The sequence below is a fragment of the Babylonia areolata genome, chromosome 6, assembly GCF_041734735.1.
Source record: "Babylonia areolata isolate BAREFJ2019XMU chromosome 6, ASM4173473v1, whole genome shotgun sequence".
NCBI classification, from domain to species: Eukaryota; Metazoa; Mollusca; class Gastropoda; order Neogastropoda; family Buccinidae; genus Babylonia; species Babylonia areolata.
In genome coordinates, this window is record NC_134881.1 from 48,784,375 (window position 1) to 48,800,098 (window position 15,724).

General features: G+C 40.7%; 1 protein-coding gene across 1 annotated transcript in view; it reads right to left on the bottom strand.

Annotated features, from left to right (window-relative positions):
• The window catches only part of LOC143283111 (uncharacterized), a 109,422-nt gene extending 95,064 nt beyond the window's left edge, over positions 1-14,358 (bottom strand). Inside the window, exons 1-4 of the mRNA XM_076589224.1 lie at positions 14,235-14,358; positions 11,113-11,268; positions 8,283-8,394; positions 3,077-3,213 (exon numbers count right to left, since the gene is read on the bottom strand). Of these exons, the coding sequence (XP_076445339.1) occupies positions 3,077-3,213; positions 8,283-8,394; positions 11,113-11,179 (316 nt within the window). The 5' untranslated portion in view covers positions 11,180-11,268; positions 14,235-14,358. The remainder of the gene's footprint in view (positions 1-3,076; positions 3,214-8,282; positions 8,395-11,112; positions 11,269-14,234) is intronic.
• Between the last annotated feature and the right edge of the window lie 1,366 nt (positions 14,359-15,724).

The window sequence follows — 15,724 nt, forward strand, 5'->3', positions numbered from 1 at the left end:
GAGACTGTGTGAGATGGTGGGAGAGAAAGTCCAAAGAACTTCAGTCCGCTGCTGATGCTCACGACACGAAGATCTTCTATGATGGTCTCTGAGCTGTGTATGGGCTGAGAGTCACAGGATCAACCCCTGTCCAAGCCTTGGACCAGACCACCCTCCTGAAAGAGAAGAAAGACATCCTTGCCTGCTGGGCAGTGCACTTCAACACCCTCCTCAACAGAGACTAATCCGTAGCTGACGATGAAATTGCAACCCTCCCACAGCTACCAGTCAATGACTCGCTAGCTGCCCCTCCCACCAAAGCCGAGACCCGGAAGGCCCTGAAGCTGACAATGTCAGGAAAAGCACCAGAAGCGGATGGAATCCAGGCCGACATCTACAAGTATGGAGGCGAGGTGCTGACAGAAAAGCTGACCACCCTGTTCCAGTCTATCTGGGATAGAGGGGAGGTCCCCCAGGATTTCAAAGATGCTTCAATTGTCCACATTTACAAACAGAAGGGAGACAAAACATCCTGCGATAACCACCGTGGAATCTCCTCTGCATCGCCGGCAAGATCTTCGCCCACATCATACTGAACAGACTGATTGACCATGTCTCCAACACAGTCATCTCTGAAGCACAGTGCGGTTTCCACTCAAGCAGGGGAACATGTAACATGGTGTCTGCCGTATGCAAGAGAAGTGCCGTGAGCAGAACAAGGAGCTCCACATGATCTTGGTACATCTGACTAATGCCTTTGACACAGTGAACCACCCTGATCTGTGCAAGATCCTCCTAAAGTCTGGCTGCCCAGAGAGCCTCATTCCAAGATGGCATGCATGCGAGAATACAGGAAAATACTGACATGTCGGATACATTCCCTGTGGTAAATGGAGTGAAGCAGGGCTGCATCCTGGCACCCACACTGTTCTCCATTCTCTTCTCTGCCATGCTGATTGACGCCTTCCAAGACTGACTGGGCCATCTACATTCAGTTTCACACAGATGGCAAACTTTTCAACTTGCGGCGACTCCACACTAGGTCCAGGGTGTTTGAGGCACTGTTGAGAGAGTTCCTCTTCACTGATGACAGCACGCTTGCTGCACACACCCATGAGGACATGCAGTTCATTATGGACAGGTTCTCAGCCTCATGCAAATGCTTTGGACTCACCATCAGCCTCAGCAAGACCGAGTCCATGTACCAACCAGCTAGCTCACAGAACGCCAGTGCCTCCCCCCCACCTGCAATTAAGATCGATGACACAGAGATCAAGTCAGTCGACAAGTTTTGCTACCTGGGCAGCACCCTATGCAACAAAGGCATCAGGCTCAGCACCAAGATGAAAACCTACAGAGCTGTTGTGCTGACCACCTTGTTGTACTGCTGTGAAACATGGACGACGTATCGCCGTCACATTCAACAACTTGAGCAGTTTCACCAGAGATGCCTACGAAAGATCGTCAGCATAAAGTGGCAAGACAGGGTCTCCAACCTCCAGGTCCTAGAGAGGAGCGGCCTGCCCAGCATCAAAAGCCTGCTGATGATCCAGTGCCAGCTATGCTGGAAGGACATGTTATCCGCATGACAGACAGCAGGATCCCAAAGATGCTATTGTATGGCCAACTGAAGGAAGGCCACTGCGAACTTGGAAGACCATGCAAGCGCTTCAAGGACACCTTGAAGACAAACCTCAAAGCCTGTGATGTAACATCGCTTCCTGGGAAACTGATGCCCTTGACCGCTCTCGCTGGAGGATGCTGTGCTCTTGTGGCAGAAAGACGTTTGAAAACAAGAGAACGCGGGCCATTAAGGAGAAGCGTAAGCAAAGGAGGCAGGGCTCAACTTCTGGAGACATTTTCCCTTGCAACACCTGTGGGAAGTGCTGCGCATCCAGAATCAGCCTCTTCTCCCATATGAGGACACACACCGACAGATAACCCTGCCTGCCTACTCATCCATCGGTCCGAAGGGAGACTCCATCAATGCGCCCGTCAAACAAGTAAACAAAACACTGCATACTACAACTACTTTGTGAAGAACATCTAAATACACTAACACCAATGTAAATACTATGTCCAAACTGTATGATACTTTGAAAATGCTGAAATCAATTTATGTGGTGGAGGTATGTTTACCTTACCAAATCAAACCATATGATTCTTCCAATTTAACACATCTTTTTGACGAATGCTTGTCAAGCATGTTTCCACATGGAAAACTACACATTATGTAAGCAAATACTTGGGGTACACACAAAAATCTGTAGCACTCCCTGTGTTTGGTGAATTGGGCAGATTCCTATGTTTAAAAATAATATGCTGAATTATTACATATTTGATTCCTATATTACAGTTACCAGAAACTTCTCTCATCAACAGAATATATCAATAATTAATCCATGTACCAACAAGAGAATACAACTTCATGGCTAATGTTTGCTAGAATGATACTCAAAATCATAGGTCTTTATCACATTTGCATAAACTAATTCACATTCAACATACATAAAGTATGTGATATATCAAAAGTTAGAAAATTAATAAATTTGATAAAGAAAAGAGAAAAGAGAAAAATCATCAAAACTTAAACTTCACATTACCATTGTAACAGATTACAAAACTGAAACTTATCTTCTGAATATCAGACAAACTAACTTTAACAAAACACTAGATAAGCATACATGACTTCAAAACTGAAAAAAAGCCTATACTTAAACATTCCTCGAGAAGATAGATTGTGTAACTGTTGTAAAGTAATGGAAGGTGAAATCCATTTTCTTGATCATTGTATCAAATATAATACAAAAGCAATTTTTGAAGGATATCCAAAAATAAAATAACACAGATAATATTCCCATTTGGCTGATACTAACAGATGACGTGCATTTTTTTCTGCAAAACAATATCTGGAAGTTAACTTTTTACTTAGTTATTTGTGTCTTATAAACTGCAAAACAAGATCTGGAAGTTAACTTTTTACTTAGTTATTTGTGTCTTATAAACCTTAATGTTTTATGACAATACAATTGATTCTATTCTATTCTATGCGCGCGCGCACACACACACACACACACACACACACACACATACACACCTGGAGTACTGCCTTTCAATGCACCCTTCTTGCGTTCCTTAATCACCATCTCACGGTAAAACTCATCACAAGGATGATCCCAAATGCTTTCCCCTGTTGCAAAGTTGAAGTAGTATATGTGGCCATTGGGATCTTGGCTGAAAGGATATGACCATCATCATCATCATAATGATAATAATAACAAGTTGAAGACAAGAGTAAAAACACAACAAACATGAGAGGCAAGGCCTTCAAGACTCACTTGTGATACACTTAAAAAAAATTTTTAAATCTAATCGTTAAAACGTGTTCTGTATTTGTTATTATAAAGCTTCGCGTTTAAAAAAAAAAAAAAAGAAAAAAAAAGTCCTAACCAGATTCGAACCCCGCGTGTTCGGGTGAGAAGAAACTGCCTTATCCATTACACTATCGTGGCTCCTTAACTGACGTTTTAAAATTTAACATTTGAACATACTTTTTTAAAGGGCGATAAATCAATTGCGGTATTCGCAGTGAGAACGCTGTTTAAATCATATTATTCTGGTGTATCTTGGGCATTCAAAAAATCTTTAAGAGCAATAAAAAATTCTTTTTAATGGCTATCGCCGCAATCACGCTGCAACATTTAGCCGTTTTCACTAGATCTAGATGGATGTACAAGTTTAGTTACACCCGCCGGGAATGTAGTACGACACGGTCGATTCAATTTCTCTTTCATGTTCATTCTAGTTGACTCACTTGTGTAAACAAAGTGAGTCTATGTTTTAACCCGGTGTTCGGTTTTGGTGCAGATAGTAAAAAAGGGAAATTACTCTGTAATTAATGCTAGGGGATTAATTCGAATCTAGTTAGGATTTTTTTTTTTTTTTTTTTTAACGCGAAGCTTTATAATAACAAATACAGAACACATTTTAATGATTAGATTTTTTTTTTTTTTTAAGTGTATCACAAGTGAGTCTTGAAGGCCTTGCCTCTCTTCTTTAATAGTTTTAAAGTTGACATGAAAATTTAGTATTTTGTTAAACTAATAACATGTAGAGCCAAGTACAAGTACTTCTAAACGTCATAAGAAGTGAAAACGACTTCATTTTGAGAAAAGTCAAGACTGGAAATTTTTTCGTTTCATCGTGATCAGTTCAAGGGTATTAACTCGCATGGTTTACAATTTTTAACTGTGAATTCCGACTGATTCTGTGGATATTTTTATGGCAGTTTGGAGCATAATCCAGTATGTGATGAGGCGTTCAAAAATCTTTCTCTGAATAAATATTCAACGGTCTCCTTCTCCAACTTTCCATCACATGTTATCGTGTATTGTCCATTGAATATAGGATTGAACGGGCAGGTCAACAACTAGAAACAAAATGGCGTCGTTCGCGTTCGCAAAGAATATGAGCACGCGCTTTGAATGTGTATAAATATGTGTACGCAAATGATTTTTGCCCATGACCTTCAGGGCTCAGCCAACAGATCTGTAAAGTCCACTCGTATTGATTTTAGTATTTTCCGAAAAAGACCACTTGAGCGAATGAACATAGTGAAAACCCTGTACACTGAGAGTAAAACACACAAGCTTTTTATGTACTGAGTATAATTTCAAAATGTAATGTTTAAGATGAGAAAGATCAGTTTAAAGCAAATTAAGTCCCCTAGCATTAATTACAGAGTAATTTCCCTTTTTTACTATCTGCACCAAAACGTTTGCAAAATAAATAAAACTTCCATGCTTAGCAAAAGAAGTTCCTGTTTGAACAAAAAATGATAATAATGACTGCTCTTGTTGTTGGGTCAGAATATCAGATCAAAGTGCCAAGTTTAGAGAATACAAAAAAATATAAATATAACAGTAAATGCAGTTTGCATATAATTAGGCTTCATTTTTTTTTTTTTTTTGGTGCCCATCCCAGAGGTGCAATATTGATTTAAACAAGATGACTGGAAAGAACTGAATTTTTCCTATTTTTATGCCTAATTTGGTGTCAACTGACAAAGTATTTGCAGAGAAAATGTCAATGTTAAAGTTTACCACGGACACACAGACAGACACACAGACACACAGAGACAACCGAACACCGGGTTAAAACATAGACTCACTTTGTTTACACAAGTGAGTCAAAAACTGAGCTCATATATGGCTCTTCTCTGTTTCAGTATTTTGCCATTTCCAATTTCCAGTCCCCCATGTGAAAACAAATGACAATATCAAATGTCAATCTGTGTCTCATGCATGGTAGCCTTGGTGTGTAAAGATCAAGTTTATGTTACCAGTGCTTATACCAGTGGACTGCGCTCCATTTCCCCTATCAGTTAATAGCACACCCCTCGGTAGCCCCAGCTGAATTGCGCCCAACAGCAACCTCTTGTTTTCATCAACATACTGATGTTGTTCTTCTGGTGAAAGAAGGATATACTCACGCACGCGCACACACACACACACACACACACACTTCTGGTGAAAGAAGGATACACACACACACACACACACACACACACTCGCGCGCGCGCGCGCGCACACACACACACACAAATTTGATCTAGATCCACACTGCGTTTGAAAAACATAGGTAAATTACTGTTGGGCTGTTTTAGATGGAACTGTTCTGTTTTCAGCATACAACTCTCAATTCTACGAATATTCAATTCAGATGGAAAGCAGAAACAATTATTTGGATCGATATGTGTTACTAGGCTTACTGGTAACACTAAACCACAATTATCTTACTCAAGTTACTGTTAAAAAAACTTAATATATCTTTCAAAGTTAAGTATTGAGTGTTTTACAGACTTCCATGCTTATAGTAATTCAAACCATTGATACTCTTTGAGCATTTAATTTAGTTTAGCAGAATGGTTACTGAGTGTGTGTGTAGAGTGGTACACGAGTATGTGGTACATGCACAAAGTGTGGAATGTGTATGAACGTTTTAGATATTAAGATATTCTGATTAATGATAATTGTGTTTGTTGTACTTGCGTGTACTGATATGTCTGTGCTTGGTGTGGATGAAAGTGAATTTTCAAAGTCAGAAAGCCCTTACAGTCACCTCACTTTTTCCACACACTGTGCAATTGACAACCATCCTCCTACTGGGAAGACTTTGGCTGGGGGCACAACCTTGCTTTCCCTCAGTCCCCATCCTGACTGATTTTCAGTTGACAAAATATATCCAGATAAAATGTGGCTGTTGAAGATTATTATGGATACACATACACATGTATACAAACACACACAATAATGGACACACACAGAGACACATGGATGCAACTGCAAGAAAACCAAAACACTGAAAGGCAGAGGTCCAGGGGCCGCCCAGGCCCCTGGCAGGGTACTGGGGCAGTTCCCTGTTGGGCCCAGATTTAAAAGGCACTTGGAAAGCTCTTGTGCAATCAAAACCAGAAATTTTCATCTAAAAATTGCTGATTTGGTTTTATATTGTGTCTGTAGACAGATAGACACAAAGTAATGACACAGTGAATACACACAATTCAAAGACCTTAAGTGGTGGAAAATAACTCATCTTAACTATGAATGAAGACCAAATAGCTGCTTGTGGGGAACTGTTTCATGTAATTTTAATGCAAATGGGTTAGGTCCAAAGTCATTTCAGTTCAAGTTCACCCCAGCAATAACTCATCCACATTTCCAGATCTGTTTCTCTCATATTTGTATTTGGTGTACTCTTGTCAAAAATTGGTGTGCTCTTCCTAAAAATGAAGAACCAAGCATGTCCAAAGCTGTAATTCAACTTCCTCACATATGCCTGCATTCTTTATCTATTGGCGATTTTACATTAATATTATCACTACTACGGCAGTTCTACTGATTTCAGATTAACCCAGCTGACCATACAGGGCCAACTCAAGAGCATGGCCTTTTTTTTTTTTTCCTCCACTGTAAACAGTAACATGCAGAGTTGAAAAGAAAAGCCAACATTTGCACTGTGAAACAGTGTCAGAAATTGACAGATCCAATTAAGATTCTACTAGCTGGGGTCAACATTTACTGTTTTTCACTTGCCCAGTATGGCAACTCAGTGGAAAATTCACTTACCAGGATGGGTTTTGTACTAACATGGCTTCCAGAAACATTAATGCACCAAACCTGAACACACACACACACACACACACAAGAACAATGATTCATATATGTCTAAAATCTGAGAGCTAGCATGGTCTTCTATCTATAAGTCGGGGAGGTGGAGTGGAGGGAGGGTAGGGGGGGGGCAAACTTCAAAACTTTGTTTCGAAACAAAAACAGAACAAGCTGTCTGAAAGTATCTAGATCATAAACTGTGACACACACACACACACACACACCACACACACACACAGAAAGTGAGAGACAGAGACAGAGAGAAAGTGTGTATGTATGTGTGTGTGTGTGTATGTATGTGTATACGCATGCTGTGTTTATGTGTGGATGTGTTTCAAGTGTTCACAGCATGTGTGTGTGTGTGTGTGTGTGTGTGTGTTTGTAAGTGAAAGATGGTGAAGCGTCACAGTTTCAGAGAAGGAAGGTAGTGCACACAGGGAGGGAAGCAAGAGGAGTGAGTGAGGGGTGTAGTCTAATGAAGGGATGAGAAGGAAAAGGAAGAACATTGAGGAGGTCATGTTTGTGTTGACTTGATTTCAGTTATGAATATGATTCTACAGAATGCGGTTTCCTTTTTTATCAGCACACAGGACCTTAACACTGAGATGAGGGGGAGTGAGAGGAGAGAGACAGAGAGAGATGTGGGGAAAGAGACAGAAGACAGAGAGAGAGAGAGAGATCACAGTCAAAGTACAGGAGAGGAGGGAGGTTGGTGAAGAGGACCAGGGTAGCACTGCAGTGATTTTGACAGCTCTGCCAGTGGGAGTGGAAGGGTGAGGTGAAGGTGGAGGAAGGCTGGGGAAGGAGGATGGTGGGCACAGCCATTCAGTACATTGCTCTCTTGGACTGACTACAGACAGGTCTCACTCACTGACCATCAATTACCTAACACGAACGGGTAGGCACTTTTTTTTTTTCTTCCCCCACCCCCTCCCCCAGAAAACGGACGTTCCATTTATGACAAAAACCTAAAAACGGAAATCCATCTCAGGACAGAACAGTTGCACCCATGCAGACATTTTAAACAGGATTATTTCATACTCAGTTTGGTCACACATGAACCAAAAACTACAACAAATATGACGATAAAAGAAGCCCAAAACAGCTCACAACAAACCGCTTCACTCCTCTTACCATGGCTTCCAGTTTTCAGGCAGGGGAGCACAGATACCCTCACGAGCAATCCACAAGAGACTGGGCTCCTTCTGGGGATCAATACCTACAGTATGGGCATACTCCAGGACCTCTGTGGAGAGACAAGCAATCATCAATAATGCCTATGCATGTATGAAAAAAACAGACATAGGTCTGTAGGCATGTGAATCTGAATGCATATATATATCAGTATATCTTCACAAGTGAACAGTTGTGAGTCAAGAGCCATTTTGATGTCAACATGATGTCTACAAACACTTCTATTCAGCACTGAAGTTTCATTGACTGATCGCATGATATTTTTTATTTACAATTTAATGACTGCATTTACACTCTAAATGATTTAAAATACTAATATAAAGACAATGAAAGAAGGTATTCAAACTTATCATGGACAGAATCGCTTCAAAGATAATTTTCCCAATGGCTTGGATGCTACTATTAACGTATTATTGATCCTGATTTCCTATCTGGAACAGTGATCAAGTCTGATCACTTTATGCTAGTCATGTTTCTGTGGCTGATTCTGTGTTGACCAGTCTTGTTCTTGTTCTAGTTGCTTACAGTCCAGCCGACCGCATAGGGCCATATCAGGACTGTCAAACCATGCAAATGCTAAACCGCGTCAACATAAAACTGTCACATCTACAAAACACACTAAGACAAACCCACAAAAAACAGTTCATGACACAGTATCCCAACCATTTAGCCCCTTATGGCAAATAAGACTTGGCCATGCTGAGGATGCCAGCCATTCCACTTATCATCCCCAGATTGCAAAAAATAGTAAAAAAGGAAAATACTTCAAAGCCAAACAAAAAATACATAAAAAAGGACACATAGGCAAATAACGCTGCAGAATGGGCAGCTAGTGCCAATCCCAGTGTTTACATCTCACTACCCAACTGCGAGAGCAAAACAGCACAGATAATGCATCATAGACTGCAGAAGAGAAAAAGTGTCAAGGCTTGCTTGAAAAAATAATGGGGAATGACTTGAAACGCAGAAAAGGGAGACATCAGTGAAGAAAGAAAAAAGGCAGAATCAAAGAGAGTGATAGAAAAGAGGAAATTCCTTGCACATAATTTCTAGAAAGACCCCGTACATCCCCACGGGGGTACAGGAGGGGTGGGGGGTGTGATGGTTGACTAGTCTAGACCTCAAGCAAAAATTATTGCCATTATTGTGCGAGCCTGAAATCCTAGAGATGATCTCAAAAGTAGAAACTGCTCAGTTTACAGAGACGCTGAAAAGAGAGATTATGGGTTTGAGAGATCAACTTGCTGAGAAAGACAGGGAGATCACTCTCTGTAGCACAAAGTTGAGTTTGAACAGTACGACTGCCACAACTGTCTGCAACTGATGTATTCCTGTCCGGAATCAGCTGATGAAGACATAGACACAAACTAGTGGAAGCTGACACTCAGGCTGTTGACATCGAAATCACCGAAAAAATGACGGATTGGACGTATCAAGTGGGCCCCAAGTCATTGCATGGCATTGGCATTCATCTAATTCTGATTCAGATGGTGATGTACCGCAATCAGAGGTGGCTGACAGTGAAGAAGTTGGTCCAGGCTGACACAAGGAAACTCTTCCATGTCTGATGGCTAACCCCAGCTAGTCAGTGTCAACCAAACTTCAAGTCTACCAAAATGACTTGACCAAGATGAGAGCTGGAATTGCTGTCATCACTGGAAACAGAAGAGAAAGAAGGTGATTGAAGTCGCCTGGGTGAAGGTAAAGGTTATTTTTTATGAAAACTTGCAACAGGACAATTCATCCTGTCACTATCAAAAATGAAATACAGGTTGTTGTTTTTCTAACTGTTCTTCAATTTTGTGATATGGCTGTTGTTGACTCCCCTGCCTTGATGATGTTTTTCTGGTGTGTTTTTTTTTTTAATCTTCAGTGATCTTTCTTTAGTTCCAATGTGATGCATGAGCGACAGCTCCAGATTTCTGATGGAGCGTTAATCTTGCATTTAATTCCATGTGTATATGCATGTGCATGTGTTCATGTGTGTGTGTGTGCATGTGTTCATGTGTGTGTGTGTGTGTATTTGTATCTGCAGGCACATGTGCATGCTTGAAACACAGCACCATAAAAATATGCTCTAACTCATAACATGTTTCAACAGAAATTTTCAACATTTTCTTGTAAATGATTACAGTCAAGTATTATCTACTGGTTCTGTACTTGGCAAATTACTTTGTGAATAATATCACATCGTGTTAATGTATTATTAGATATATCAAATTTGTGTAATCCCTAGAAAATTGCCACTGTCACTGTAACCAGTCCCAAAACCTGGTTTGGTTGTGGGGGCACTGCACTGCACCAACATTCTCTATTTCTGGCAGTCATGGGATAGGGTCTGAGTAAGGTTCCTCTCTGTTCAATCACTTATGTTGTCTGCCCACTTCTTTTGCTGTCTGCCTCATCCTTTTCCTCTGCACTGTTTCCCTAAAGGATGGTCTTGGAAAGCCCATCAGATCTTCTCAACTGGCCATACCATCTTATTTTATATTTTTTTCACAGTGGTCAAAAGGTCTTCATAGCAACCAACATGCATGCTGTCTGATGGTTTTCCGGACTTCTTCATCTGCTATGATCACTAGAAAATCAGATAAAGTCAAAGTTCATGACACTTATTACCTTAATCAGACTGTAAAACGTCAGTGTATTATAGATAAATAACATTCTAATGCATGTATTTGTGAGCACACAGATTTACATTATCAACCATATTGATTTTTTCTGAAGAGAATGACAAAACAAATTGCCAATGAATAAAACTAAATCATACCTTCCTCTGTTGGGATATAGTTTTCATCATAATCCTCTTCAAGAATGGTCTGTCCATTCATCATCATCTTGACAAGCTGGGCAAGTTTCAGAATGTATGACAACAAAATAGCATGACTTTCTTCACAGTATAGAGACAGCAGTTTCCCATCCAGACCTGAAATAAACAGATTCACTATCACTACCTGGGTAACACACTGTAAGTGTAAGAGTACTTTATCCAAATAATATACATTCCCAATAGAAATGATATGCTATGTAGTATCATTATAAGTAGTCTTTTTTCTGTTTGCTTGTTTTGTTTGTTTGTTTTTGTTTTGCTTTGTCTGTTTGTTTTTTGATGAACAAATATGTTGCTAAACTCACTGAAATGAAAAAATCCACAAACACAGGCAAAGAAGTTATAACTGAAGCTGAAGCTGAGGACCCCATTATTTTACAGGATGTTTCAAGTACTGTACACATGTGTTTATATATATATATATATATATATATATATATATATATATATATATATATATAATTGTGTGTGTGTGTGTGAGAGAGAGAGTGACAGAGAGAGAGAGAGGGAGAGTGTGTGTGTGTGTGTTGTGTTGTGTGCCTACATGTGTGAGTGTGTGTGTGTGTGTGTGTGTGTGTGTGTGTGTGTGTGTGTGTGTGTGTGTTTGCCTGCGTGTGTGAGTGTGTGTGTGTAACAGTGTGCAGGACCTCGAAGGGGCGGCTGACTTGGGCCGTTGGGGGTATCCGTGTGTGCGTGTTTGTACCTTTGTGGTTATGGTACATATAACATATAATAATAATAATGATAATAATAATAATGATAATAACAATAATAATGGAGCTCAAAGCACTTTACAATAAACATAAAACACACACACACACACACACACACACACACACACACACACACACACACACACGCGCGCGCGCCCGCACAATGGTCTTACATTATCAGCAGAAAAAACTCACATTATGCTTTTTAACAATGGTAATAATCCAGAAGAGTTACCAACATTTAAAATTGAAAATGAGCCCATTCAGTACAGAGATATGATAAAATTTTTAGGCTTAATGCTTACTTCAAAACTAGCTTGGAATGCCCATATCGAATATATAATAACAAAAGCAAGAAAATGTTTAAACTTGCTCAAAATTATAAGTAAACAGTACTGGGGACAAGATACAACGATATTGAAACATTTATCATCATCACTTATTCGATCCAAACTATCGTATGGACAAGAAGTCTTTTTCAATGCTCCAAAGTATTTGTTAAAGAAACTTCAAAGCATTGACTGTAAAGCATATAGACTTGCCCTTGGCGTACCTTTCCACGCATCAACCCTCGGAACATATAAAGAAATAGGAGAATTACCTTTGGATGAATACCGAAACCTGGCATGTGCTAAATACGTATTGAGAAGCTCAACAACTGAAAATTTTACATCGGAGGAAGTAAGAATTACATCTGAAAACAACTTCCCAAAAAGAGCTAAAACGATATCTTATCTAACACCAATTGGCACGTTTGTGTCAAACCTTTTCCAAAAGTCCGAAATTAATCCAGATAATGTAGACACGCAGAAAACAGTAAGTCCATGCCCCATTTGGGAGATGAGTAAAGCACAGTTTGATATCAATCATACTAACATTGCAAAAAAAAGAAAATCCAAATATCATGGCAACAGAAGTCCGATTACACCTTCAGAATCGATACCGTGACCACTTACATATTTACACAGACGGCTCACTCCTAGACAATGGCTAAGCAGGTTCAGCTTTTGTTATACCAAAACTGAAAACTGAACGATCATACCATATTGGTAAAGATCGGTCAATATTCACAGCTGAACTTATCGCTGTTCTTATGGCTTTATTAAAATTATATTCTTGATCTTCCAGTTTGCCTTCCACAAGTCTTATTTTGTGTTGATTCAAAATCTGTATTATACGCTTTAAACTCATCAAATTGTAAGAACAAGTCCAAAATAATAATAGAAATAAGTCACATTGTACATCTTATGAATTTGAGAGGAACACGTATAACTTTTTGTTGGGTTCCTTCTCACCTTGGTCTCCTATATAATGAATGGGCTGACAGGGCTGCAAGAAAAGGTGCAAAACACCAACAGGGAACCACATACCTTTATGTACCTTTGTCTGTACAAGAGGGGTACCGCTTACTAGAAAAAGCATCAAGGAGCAAAGTCAGGGAAGTATACCAGCAAAATGGCAAAATTTTAAATAAAAGTATAAATAATATTCAACAACCGGAATCTATCAATCAATAAAATACATTCAGTAATTTATTCAGATTAAGGCAAATTCGGGCATTATCAAACAGGATAAAGCTGAACGCTTTTATAACAAAGTTCGGCAGAGATGTTAAATGCATATGTGGAGAATCTATTTCTAGAAAACACATACTCTTTGAATGTCAGAGTCTGAAATCGTTTTTACCAAACTTCTCGGAAAATTCTTTTGAATGTATTTTTGACAATTTCAAGATGCTATCTGCTATTGCAGAAGGTTTGCTGCATAGTCCAATTGGACATTTGTTATAGTTGTTACAGTTGTTTGATGTTAGCGTTTCCTTCTATATTGTGCCTATGTCTCCCGTTTTTAATGCTTTATTTTTTCCAATGCTCTGTATCTTCCCCCCCCCCCCCCCCACACACACACACACACGCACACACATATATGCGCACACACGCGCACACACACACCATTTTTCACCCTCTGCCCAATACCGTTCCCTCCACCACGCCCCGCCCTCCACCCTCCCGCACCTCCCCCCTTTTTTTTTCCGTCTAATATCACTTAAAGTGGAAGACGTTAAACTGAAGACTACTACTACACGCCCGCACACTGAAAGTGATGGAAGGTCTATGTACATAATACATCATACATACAGGCGTTTGTCCCACTGATACCAGAAACCTAGGACCAAAAGATTATTATAATTCATATGTCAATTTTTAATAGTTAAAAAAGAACTTAGACAACGGGGAGAGCGATGAGGTGTCTGGGCATGTTTGCGTTACTTTTCTGGTGAATGTTCAAAGCAGTCTGATGCAAATCATTGATGAAACAAAAGGCACATGACATGTGCGAGAAACTCACTTTCCTCTCTTTCTCCTTTCAAGCCTTTCGAGTGGCAAGTCCCCTGGTGATTGTGGCAGGTTTGCTTAAATCGGTTTTCCTACCTCAAGACACTGTGGAACGCCATCACTATAGTAAACTTCCGTTGTTGCTGTAAATCGAGTATTTTCAAGAATACCGAAACGAAATACGGTTTAAATATCATTTACGATAATTTTCTTAAAAACATATACACTGTTGAACGTTAACTGAACTATTGATTGAAATATTATGATTTTCTGTCTGAACCGTTTTTACTATTTTTCAAGATAGCCAGCGCCAAAGTCACGGTCAAAGGGCACGAACATTCAAATGGATCGTGAGATTGCTAGCATGGGGTGAGCATGTCGCTCGCGCAACATTGTACTCTGTTGGGGAGTTTCAGTTTCAGTTTCACTTTCTCAAGGAGGCGTCACTGCGTTCGGACAAATCCATACACGCTACACCACATCTGTTGAGCAGATGCCTGACCAGCAGCATAACCCAACGCGCTTAGTCAGGCCTTGAGTGCATGCTTACATATTTGTGTACCTATGAAAGTGGATTTCATTTTACGTAATTTCGCCAGAGGACAACACTCTCGTTGCCATGGGTTCTTTTTCAGTGCGCCAAGTGCGTGCTGCACACGGGACCTCGGTTTATCGTCTCATCCGAAAGACTAGACGCTCAGTGTGATTTTCCAGTCAAACTTAGGAGAAAGGGCGAGAGCGGGATTCGAACCCACACCCTCACGGACTCTCTGTATTGGCAGCTGAGCGTCTTAACCATTCTGCCACCTTCCTCCTTGTCTGTTGGGGAGTGAACGTGAAAGCCGAAAACCTTCGAAAGCAGAACGAGAGAAAGAATTGTGTGTGTTGTTATTGTTGTTGTTGTTTTTAATCGCGTCGAAGCGATGATCATCATCATCATGGCCTGGCTTTGCTGACGAAGATCTAGGAAGGGCGTTGTCCACGTCTGATGCAGGCACGCTCATGGCTGACAAGGCCAATGCGGGAAAAGCAGAGTCGGCCGCAGCGGTTGCAAGGGAAAGTCTGGTCTGGGTTCGCGGCTGCAGCGTCATGGTTCTTCCTCCTTCTGCGTTTGTCCTCAAGGCTGGCCCTGCGGTTGTTTTCGAAGGAGGAGACAGCTTGGTGGATGGTGCGTCGCCAGGTCTCTCGATCAGCGGCTACTGCGGACCACTGGCGATGGTCAATGTGACAGGCACCGAGAGCTTTCTTCAAGGAGTCTTTGTATCTCTTCTTGGGTGCTCCTCTGTCACGGTGGCCAGTGGACAGTTCGCCATACAGCGCGATCTTGGGCAGGCGGTGGTCCTCCATCCTGGACACGTGCCCTGCCCAACGTAGCTGGGTCTTTAGCAGCACTGCCTCGATGCTGATAGTCTTTGCCTGCTCCAGGACCTCGACATTTGTGATGTAGTCACTCCAGTGGATGCTGAGGATGGTGCGAAGGCAGCGCTGGTGGAAGCGATCAAG